The 11,611-nt window shown below is 33.4% G+C and overlaps 1 protein-coding gene across 1 annotated transcript; it reads right to left on the reverse strand.

The window, feature by feature from the left end:
• Nucleotides 1-3,705: 3,705 nt before the first annotated feature.
• On the reverse strand, nucleotides 3,706-6,509 carry LOC119987687 (probable terpene synthase 6). The gene is made up of 7 exons (XM_038832607.1): nucleotides 6,378-6,509; nucleotides 5,539-5,809; nucleotides 5,073-5,445; nucleotides 4,771-4,989; nucleotides 4,552-4,690; nucleotides 4,208-4,456; nucleotides 3,706-4,017 (listed from the first exon to the last, which is right to left on the reverse strand). Exons 1-7 carry the CDS (start codon nucleotides 6,468-6,470, stop codon nucleotides 3,706-3,708), a joined length of 1,656 nt encoding a protein of 551 aa, XP_038688535.1. The 5' UTR covers nucleotides 6,471-6,509.
• Between the last annotated feature and the right edge of the window lie 5,102 nt (nucleotides 6,510-11,611).

Here is an 11,611-nt window from a genome sequence, read left to right on the forward strand (position 1 = left end):
GAATTGAGTTTAGGAAACGATGGATGAAGTTGTAGATCTTGTGCAAGTTGTGTGCTTTATCTAAAGACTTGCCAAATTTGATATTTATAGGCACAAGAGGACCCAATTGTGATGTGCTCAATACATTGACTTTCTCATTAAACAATGCCAACAAGCATTTTTTATATATGCAAATAGGCATGTATACAATTACGAATAGTGGAGTCATTACTTTGAGTGTTTGTTTTTTTTTTTTTTTTTTTTTTTTATCAGCAATAGGTTTCTTAGCTGGTTTTGTTTGGTGGGTATCAGGTCTGTTGATAACATCATAATTTTTCATATATTTATACCTCAATTTGCTTGCAGTGGCAGCCGATTTGTATAAAATTCACAAAGAATCCAATCGCTAAACTCCACAACAATCCATAAATACAAACCAGATTGGATTTCGAATTTAGGGATGGCAAATAATCGGTTCCGGGTTGGACGACATCACGTGTGTACGAAATATTTACACTTCCGGACTCTAATCCATATTGGATTTCTAACGTACTTAATTTATCAAACATGGATTGGTTTGGATCCAAACAAGTAAAGCGGACAATAAACTAATCCAGGTTAGGGTCCGAACAAGTACACCAGACAAAAATTTTGTGTTTGGATATGAATTTCGGATATATAACTTATGTCCAAATTTATGCTCCGTTTGTTTCAAGGAAAACCAACCTCTTATGAAAAAGGAAAAAACTTACCATAAAAAAACATTTAATTTTCAGTGTTCGAATAAAAACGTTGCTAATATTTTCTGGTGTTTGTTTGGTGAAAAATATAAATTTAAAAGAATCAAACAAACCGCTACAAACATCATAGATACAGAGTTTACAAACCCTAAAGGTACGTATTAGAAACCAAAAATTTGATCAATAAACAAAAAATATTATATCCGGTATATTAATTAATAAGCACATAAGGTTACAGTCATGGTGGAAAACAACATACCCTCTTTAAAATGGGATGTTGTTTTCCTTAGGTTTGATTGAATTCTTCATGATGATTTTTAGTTGTTTTTTTTTTATCTTATCAATTTCCATCAAACAAACACTGAAAAAAGTAAGTATCATTTTTCAAGATTTTATTTTCCGTGAATGTGAAACAAAGGGAGCATTAGTTTAATCTATGATCCTTAATTAAATATATGGTCATAGATTCATATTGTTTGTGATTGTTCCATAGGAAATGAAACAAAAGACTTACAGCTGGGAAAGTGATTGTGATTGTAACTTTCCCATGAACCAAATGCCGGCAAACATGTTTAATGTTTTATATATGCACAAATGGATCCTATTGGTGGAAATCTGACAGCTATGGGCAAAAGAGGACCCAATGAAATGGTCGAACAATTGAAAAATGATATATTTATTTGAGAATACATATGGAAAGTTATAGTGATTGTGACTTTCACATGAAACAATACCGATCGATCGACAAACATGTTTTATATATGCAGAATAGGATATGTTACTTGTGGTTGCCAAAAAAGCAATTGTCATTTAATGGCTCGGGTGTACAGTAATCATAATTAGATTTGAAGATGTCATTAATGAAATAAAATTATCAAGTACTGTATAATTAGTGTAATGTTACGGACCTCCAAAATATTACATTGTTTTACTCCCAAATCTCTATGACATGTGAATAGCCATGGATCATAAACATACATGCAGGACACACTTAACATCCAAACTTTCATATTGATCGGGGGTAAAATGCTTAACTAGATAGTCACTAGCGGGATGTCTATAAATAAATTAAAATTAATTATAATTATTCTAATAACTTAGAATCAATTTATTTCACCCCATTATTCATGCCGACAGATTTTTCATCAGCTCTGCCATTGTCCAGTCCATTACTGCACTCGTGGCAGCAGTTCCACCAAGAAACTAAAGGTCGACCAAATATCATAACTCATAGTGTAATGCACTCGTGGCATTGCCCAATCGACGTGGGACTAACTGATAACATCATGTGCCAAGGTTTGGTAGGTTACACTGAGTTAAAATCCTCTTGTACATTGAAGAGCAAAGCAAAGCAAACAAATGCTTTTCACACAGACAAATATAATGAAACAAATTGCACACACTCAAGTTGGGTTGCACAAACATCTCCAATACTATAGAGATTGGTCGATTATTCATTCCTGAACTGTAAAAGGAAAACAAGAAAGTAAAAGAACAAATGATTCACAACAACAAAAAATTCTCTCTTGACATCCGATACTGTAGGTGTTACTGGTTTTCTCTGCAAGTTGGAGCTCCTTGTTTGCAGCTGCATTTTGCTTATATCTGCTAGTTCTGTCCGAACAAACTGGGATGTCTTCCGGACAGATCCTCGCAGCTGGACCTTTAAGTTGTTGCTTCATGCCAGTTTTTGTACAACAAAAGTTTCTTTGTTTTGGAAGCTTTTTCTAGGATTTTCTAGGGAGAGAAAAAAAAAGACAGAGTGAGAGGAGAGCTTTGAGAGAAACAATCGTGAATGACAAGTGCTTGGTCACTCTTTGTTTCGTTTCTTGAAGTGGGTTACTCTGAATGGATCAGATTGAATCTGTCTTAACAGAAAATTTTATCCGTTCAATGGTTGATTGATTATAAAACTGGGTTGGATTGTTTATAATGTAATTATTGTCTAAACTATCATGTTGGATAGAAGTAGTCAGATTGATCTCATTTTAAATTTTGTGGATATATCATGAGATTATGGATTTGTTAAAAATTAAAACAACCTTTCTTTTATATATATCTCTCCTAAGTGATAAAAGTCACATCCTCGATAATATTGTTATCAAATGGTAGAATTGACAACTGTCGAAAGGTTGATCAAACTGATTGATAATTGTGAAAATGAATTAACTCTCTATCTTATTGTTTTCCAGAGAAGGACACAAGATCTCATAATTAGAGTCTTCGAGCAATAGAACAATATGTATAGGTGATTGATCTTGTGTGTTATTGATCTTGACTTTTGATTTCTCTATTTTTCGCATTAGTTATTCGCATTAAATGTGAACAGCTTGGGTTATCTCCGCAAAACAATATGAGGACCCAAATACGATGGAGAACGTCAATTGGAATTTTTTAGAAGACGTAGAAGACGGAGGAGAAGAATCGGTGGTGCTGGAGCATAGAAGAACTCAGTGATTTGAAAACTCATAAAAGAAATCTTTGAAACCATAAAAGAATAATTGGCGCACCCTTCTTCGCTCCATTCGGATTAAATTTTATGTAAAAAACATTCAATCTCAACGTATTTAGTTTTTACACCTCTCATTAGACAATAGTACTCAAACCCACAATCTCACACTCCGAGTGAGCGCGGCTTTGGATATATAGCTGAGAACATGTACGTGTGCTTACACAATCAGATAATCAACCATTAGGAAGGAAAATGTGTGCGGAATAATAAAAATAAGGAAGCTCGATATTCCTTTATTCTTATAAAAGGCGGCATTTTTATACTAAATTTAAATTTTTAAAAAAAAGACTAGGGAAGAACAATAGCCAAGTGAAATGGCAAAGATTCCCACCCGTTGACCTGAGGTCAAGAGTTTGATCCCCTTCCTGCTTATTTATAAAAATAAAAATAAAAAACTGAAAATTCAAATACCGCTAACAATACAATACATGATGAGTGAAGTCTCAATCATCTTATTGTAGAGGACTGGTGGTATCAATTGCCCTCTATAGCTTCTTCCATTGGAATGGACTCGAAGAACAACGACTTGATATATCCCTTCAAACTCTCACAATTGGTGTATTTATCTTCACCCTTGTAAAGGATATCAATGACACGCACAAGATTAACGATTCTGGTTAGGAGATCCGTGGAGACACTAGTTGGTCTCATGCATTCTTCATTTACATCTTTCCAAGCACTTGCAGTCATTTTCTGAAAGTTTTCTACTGTCTTCTCCTCAGATAAGCCATATTGCTTCATATAGCACTCGACGCTGGTGGCGACATGGTTCCTCTTTTTCTCATCCTACAAGTACAAGTTATTCACATTGTTTGTTACTATTAGTGGGATAATAATGCGAATACATAAAATGTACGTAATATATTATATTGCAATCAGATCCCCTTGAAGTTTGTTCTCGCACTATAAACACAGTACTCTTCGGGGGATCTAGTTGCATATTACCCTCATATAAATTTATTTCTCTATATCATACCACACGTGATGTTATGTCATCCATCAGACGACAAATAATTTGCGCAGCCTTATCAATCTTTGGAAATCCTTTTAGCCACTCAAAAGCCTCCATGGTTGCAATTTCTTCCATTCCAAGGAACGATGATATTGCAACTGCATGATAACCACTTGAAATTAGGGCATTCTCCATGTACTCATCAAATGATGGTACATAGCCTTTGTTCAGCCACTCTGCCTCAATATGGTATGCCTTCATCATTTGTTTTAGCTAGTAACAAAACAAGTATTAATGTGAGAACTACACAATCCTATAAACTAATTACATATTATATATATATATATAGTTCTAGTTATTATGCGTACCGCATCCCTCGCATAGGATACACCATAAGATCTGCCTTCACTTTCTAATTCAGTCTCAAATTCGCCGTAAAGATTCAAAAGAGTGTTGTAGAGGAATTTCATGTAGTCTGGTAGTTGATCAATTGCACTAATGTCCCACCTACAAAATTAGGGAAATTCTTATGCACATCAATTCTACAACACGTGAAGAGAACCATTAAATATGTACATATATCAAACCTCTCAATTGCGTCTGTCAATATTCGAAGTGCGTCAATGGTAGCATAGGAATCGTACGTATCATCCATGATTGACATCAGTTTTATAATTTTGGTGAGGATTATCCGAGCATGTCGGTATTGTGGCTCAAAGTAAACAGCAACAGTCCACATGTAGACTTCTGTGATTCTAGCTCTCGCATAAGCATATCGCGAAGCGAGCTTCAAATCCTCGAACCACCTACAAATGCACCAAACTAAATTAACTTAAGTATCCTTCTAATAAAGTTACAATTGACTTGTGTATGTCGATATTAGGTTTACCTGGAGACCTCGTTAAGTTCTTGTTGATGAAGTAATTGTACACGATTGAAGTCTATTTTCGCAAGCTTGAGTAGAACTTCATTGTGAGACTCCAATTCTTCATAGAAGGAGATGTATTCCCTTGATTTAATTCTTGGTATGGAAAAGTGAAAGGGATGTTGCAAGGCAACGGCTATATGTTTAGCAAGATGAGGCTCACATTGGCTAGCCAATAAGTCAAGTTGTGCAACTGTGTAAGACAGGGCTTGGTCTAAATTATCTTCCCCATGTAGGCTCAAATGGGCAGCTTCATAAAGGCTTAGAATCCCATTGACATCATTAGCTAGGCTCTCTTTGAAGTTACCATCATCGTTCTTGAATTTGTTAAACACCTCTACACATCATAATCAAACCCTAACAAGATCAATCTTCAGAGGATCTTATTTCAAGATTGTGTTTTCATAAAAATCGAATTTTGTTTACTCACCGGAGGACATTTTGTAGCCATGTTGTCTAAATACTCGAAATACGAGTGCCACGGTGTATAGATCGTAGTCACGATCATCAAGGTTGAGTTTAAGATTGAAAACTCGATTCATTTGGTCTTCAATCTCACTCTTGAAGTGATACGATACACCCAAGCGACATAGTGAGTCAATCAATTTCACTTTTTCAACCGGATCAGTCGCAGGGTTAATTAGCATATCTTTCACTTGCATTTTCAGCTCGTCCACTTGTTTCGTGTATGACTTGAATGCCTACAGGAACGAAAATTAATCAAAGGTCATATAGTTTGAGAAATAGGAACCATAAAATTGAGAAAATTGAGGGCATTTCGGATTTGGATAAATCCCTAAACGTGAAATTTTTATCTCTAATACCCTAAAATATATTAGTAAGTCACAGATCTAGAATATGGAATCACCCAACTGGAAAAATTCATCCTTAATTACCATCTTGAAGAATTCAGTTAAATCTCCAAGAGAATATTGTTCGTGTACTCTCATAAAAGTCATGGGTTCCTTGAATTTTAGAATCTAAAATTTTAATTTGACAGCTCATATGATACCAAGCCATCACATTTTTTTTAATAAAGTCAAAAAACATATATGAAAAGAATGATGTGGCAATATTTTTTTTTTGACCATTGGATAAAAGTAAGACATAAGTAATTTGGGTATTTTGACCCAATAATAACTAATATCGTCCATATGAAGTAAAATCAAAGGAAACACATGACAAGAGTCAACAAATTTAAACACATTAGAGATGGCATGAACACTTGAAAGAAAAGAAAAAAAAAAGTGTGAGAGATTTGATTCTTACTGAATCATTTGAGCTGAAGGAAGCAAAATCTTTACAAACCCACACTGTTTCTGGAAAATGCCCCAACGGGAGTACAGTGATGATTCCTGCCATTAATTGAGTTTAGAAACGATGGATGAATTTGTAGATCTTGTGTAAGTTGTGTGTTTATCTAAAGACTTGTCAAATTTGGTATTTATAGGCACAAGAGGACCCAACGAATGATTTTTTTTTGGGGGGGGGGGGGGGGGGGGGGGGGGAATGTGGGACTCAACTCGTGGACCAATTTTTTTGAAAAAATTTGGATTGAAAAAATCATACATGTGTAGTATTTTAAATGACGAATGTAACGATATCTTTTTTTTTTTTTTGAAACAAAAATCAAATTTAATATGAAAAATGCATGATGATTCTATATCGTTAGATATACACTCAAAATATTTTATTTTTGTTTTGAACAAAAAATATATCATTGGATCCGTCATGCAAAATACTACTACATATTTATAATTTTTTAAAATTTTATAGTGCACATGCCTGATCTCCCAATGAAATCGTTGAAAATTTTGTAAAATGATATTATTTGCGAGGGTGCATCTAAATACACACATTTTTTTTACTAAATACGTACATTTTTTCTTGATCATATTATTTATCTCGGTCTTGTAAATTTATTTTTCTTTAATTGTGATGAGTTAATATATTTATTATCATTATCATGGATTTTTATCAAACTTTGTTTGATGGAGTTGGAGTAGATCATGGGCTCACTCTATTTGAGATTTATTCATATTTTTCCCATTTCTTCAAAAACTGAAAACCGAACCGATCCGATCCGAAAAATATGATTATTTCGGTTTGGTTATCCGAACATATATGGTTTGGTTATGGATTCTAAAATATTATAACCGAATCGATTCGGACATTTCGGTTATGGTTAAAAATCGAATCGAAAACTGAATGGACACTCCTAAACACAGATGTTACAGCTAAGAGAGAGAGAGAGAGAGGAGAGGCTATGGACATAGACATATATAGAGTTGGAGCATAGATGTATGATGAGGAGGGCTCCGTCTAACAGGTGGTGGAAATATAGGGCGGTAGGAGCAATCCACATAGAGAGAGAGAGAGAGTGGGGGAGGGTGTCGTCGTACAAAAAAAAAATCAAATGATCTCTGAAGCCAAGCTAGACTTGATTGCCCCTTGTCATTATTGTTGGGGGTTTCAACATCTAAACCTCCCTCTATCTCTTTCTGTATTATCGTTTAGTTTTCTAATGCAAAGCTCCTCCACCCCCTCTCTCTCTTTGTTCAAACTCATTTGTCCATTCATATCATACACACATATATAAACTCAGTTATCAATTCATATCATACACAGAAATATATGTTTGTGTGTATTTAGCAATTACCTACTTGCAAACACACATTAAATACTAAGATTACGCATTAAATTTGTGGTTGTAAATTCATTTTAAAAAAAAAAGTTTGTGGTTGTTCCACAAGAAATGAAGGAGAAGACAGCTGGGAAAATTATTCCGATTGTGACTTCCTCATTGAATACTAAGATTACGCATTAAATTTGTGGTTATAAATTCATAATAAATATGTGTTTGTGATTGTTCCACAAGAAATGAAACAAAGGACAGCTGGGAAAGTTATTTTGATCGTGACTTTCCCATTAAACAATGCCGTCAAATATGTTTTATATATGGACAATAGGATGAGTGGCGGGAGCTTGCTCTAATATAATTTTAACTAAATCGACGTTACATTTTTTGTTTGAAATAAAATTATATCCAATCTGAAAAATGCATGACACTGTTAGATTGTCGGATATAAATTCAAAAAATTCGATATCTCAATCGTGATGAATTTGAATTTTGCTTTTGAAAAAAAAACCTTCTTCGCCCTCCACCTAAGCTGCGCAAGAAACGCTCAAAGCCAATCCCAGGTAACAATGATATCGTTCGGTTCATTAGGTCAAATACTATACATCACATTTATGATTTTTAAAAATAAAATAAAAAAAATGTTGTGCTCCAAAAGCTACAGCGGGGTCTGTGATTGTTCCATGGGAAATGAAACAAAAGACGTACAGATGGGAAAGTTACTGTGATTGTGACTTTATCCCATGAACCAAATGCCGACAAACATGTTTAATGTTGCACAAATGGATCCTATTGGAGGAAATCTGATATCTATGGACACAAAGAGGAGCCAATGAAATGGTCGAACAATTGAAAAATGATACTCCCTCCATCCCGTAAAGATAATCTTACTTCTTTTTTCACACAGATCAAGAAAATTTAATTAATATAGGAACAACATTCAAGTTTACTCACATATTTTCTAATACACTCCTAATTAATACTTAGATGATCCTAATTAATATTGTGACAACAAAGCACATTAAATAGGAGTTGTTTAGGAAACTAATGAACTAATTACATTCTAAAAAATGAAACAAGACAATAATTTGGGACGTAGGACTATATTTAAGGGGACTGAGGGAGTATATTTATTTGAGAATACATATAAAATGCTTGGAAAGTTATTGTGATTGTGACTTTCCCATGAAACAATACCGACCGACAAATCATGTTAAGAAACCAAAAAATAATATGTAGGATGTAGTCACATATAAAATGTTGGAAATTGATTCAACTTTATCAATATTTAATTAAAATAACAAGATAAATTTGCCAATTTATTTATTTATTTTTTAAAACTAATCGTCTTACAATTAAAATTAACTAGCTTCTTTCATCCTCATTTATTTATTTTTTATTTTTTTCAATAATAGATATTTTAATTTTTCACTTATCCTATGTTAAATTTGTCCAATCCAAATCACTCTCTCCTAACCATTAACCAATTTCTACGTGTCTCTTCTGTTTTTTTAAAAAATTTTATGCTCTCTAGTGTAGTCTCTATCAAGTACAATGTAATTATAGTCTTCTTGTTTTTTTTTCATGGGAGAGGATTCGAAATCCTAGTCACCAGTGTGATACACATCATATTTACCACTCTACCTAGTGGCTCGGGTGTACAGTGTAATCATAGTTAAACTTGAAGATGTCATTAATGAAATAAAATTATCAAATACTGTGTAATTAGTGTAATGTTACAGACCTCCAAAATATGACATCGTTTTCCTCCCAAATCTATATGACATGTAAATAGCTATTGATCATAAACATGCATGCAGAGCACACTTAACATCCAACCTTTCATATTGATCGGGGGTAAAATGCTTTACAAGATAGTCACTGGCGAGATGTCTAGAAATAACTTCAAATTAATTAGAATTATTCTAATAACTTATAATCAATTTATTTCACCCATTATTCATGCCGACAGATTTTTCATCAGCTCTGCCATTGTCCAGTCCATTACTGCACTCGTGGTAGCAGTTCCACCAAGAAACTAAATTTTTTGAAAAAATTTAGAAAAATCATAAATGTGTAGTATTTAGAATGATGAATATAACAATTTTTTTTTTAAAATAAAAATCAAATTTCATCATGAAAAATGCATGACGATTCTAGACCATCGGATATACACTCAAAACATTTGACTTTTGTTTTCAACAAAAAAAATATATTGTTAGATTCGTCATGCAAAATCTTACATATGTAAAATTTTTCAAAAATTTTAAAGGTTTTATGATGCACAGGTTGGGTCGAGTATTTTTCAACACTGGACCTATTGGCCAAATCCCCCAATGAAATGGTTGAAAATTTTGAAAAATGATATGATTTGCTAACACACATTGAATACTAAGATTACGCATTAAATTTGTGGTCGTAAGTTCATAATCAAAAAGAAGTGTGGGGTTGTTCCACAGGAAATGAAAGAAAAGAGAGCTGGGAAAAGGATTCTGATTGTGACTTTCTCATTGAATACTAAGAGTAAGCATTAAATTTGTGGTGGTAAATTCATAATAAATATGTGTTTGTGGTTCTTCCACAAGAAATAAAAGAAGGACAGCTGGGAAAGTTATTTTGATTGTGATTTTCCCATTAGACAACGACGGCAAAAATGTTTTATATATGCACAATAGGATGAATGGCGGGAGCCTGCTCTAATATAATTTTAACGAATTCGACGATATAATATTCGTTCGAAACAAAAATTATATCCAACATGAAAAATGGATGACAATTTTAGACCTTCGAATATAAGTTAAAAATATTCGATGTCTTGATCGCGATGAATTTGATTTTTTATTTTGAACAAAAACCTTCTTCGCCCTCCACCTAAGCTGCGTAGAAACGCCCAAAGCTAATCCCAGAGAATAGTGATTTTTTTGGGTTCATTAGGCCAAATAGGCAAATACTACATATTTATAATTTTTAAAAATATAATAATTTTTGTGTTCCAAAAGCTACAACGGGGTCTACTATAGTAAAAACTACAACAAACCACCGATACCCTATACACTAAGATTACGCATTGAATTTAGGGATGGCAAAAAAATCGGTTCCGAGTTGGACAACATCACTTGTTTACGAAATATTTACACGTCCGAACCCTAACCTATATTAGATTTTGAACGTACTTAATTAATCAAACCTAGATTGGCTTAGATCCAGACAAGTAAACCATACGATAATCTAATCTAGGTTAAGGTCTGGACAAGTACACCAGACAATAATTTTATGTTTGGATCTGAATTTCGAATATATAATTTATGTCAAAACTTAGATTAATCTATGACCATTAATTAAATATGTGGTCAGAGATTCACAGTGTTTGTGATTGTTCCATAGGAAATGAAACAAAAGACGTACAGCTGGGAAAGTTACTGTGATTGTGACTTTTCCATGAAACAATACCGACCGACAAACTCACAAACATGTTTTATATCTGCACAATAGCATGTTACTGGTGGATGTCCAAAGATATTTGCCAAAAAACCAATTGTCATTTTGTTCAATTGTGTACTGATTTGATGTCAAGAAACCAAAAACTAATATGTACGATGTAGTCACATGTAAAATGTTGGAAATTGATTGATTGGGAATTCAACTTTATGGTGCGTTTGGTACAAGGGTAATGGGGTGTAATAGTTACAAGGGTAATTAAATTTTAAGTTTACTTGTGTTTGTTATGTCAGTATAACTTTTACTCCTGTAATAAATTTTAGTAATTGAGCTTATTTTTTACACATAAAGTTTACTAGTGGGGGACCTGGGTAATAAAAAGTAATGAGAAGTTTTACTCCAACCTATTACCCCTTTAAATGAAAAA

This window comes from Tripterygium wilfordii, chromosome 21 (assembly GCF_013401445.1).
Source record: "Tripterygium wilfordii isolate XIE 37 chromosome 21, ASM1340144v1, whole genome shotgun sequence".
Lineage (NCBI taxonomy): Eukaryota > Viridiplantae > Streptophyta > Magnoliopsida > Celastrales > Celastraceae > Tripterygium > Tripterygium wilfordii.

Coding starts and splice junctions, on each gene's coding strand:
- LOC119987687 (XM_038832607.1), bottom strand. CDS start 6,470: ATGGCAGGAATCATCACTGTACTCCCGTTGGGGCATTTTCCAGAAACA. Junction 4,691..4,770: donor TTGACAGACGCAATTGAGAG/GTTTGATATATG, acceptor CTAATTTTGTAG/GTGGGACATTAGTGCAATTG. Junction 4,457..4,551: donor TATCCTATGCGAGGGATGCG/GTACGCATAATA, acceptor TTTTGTTACTAG/CTAAAACAAATGATGAAGGC.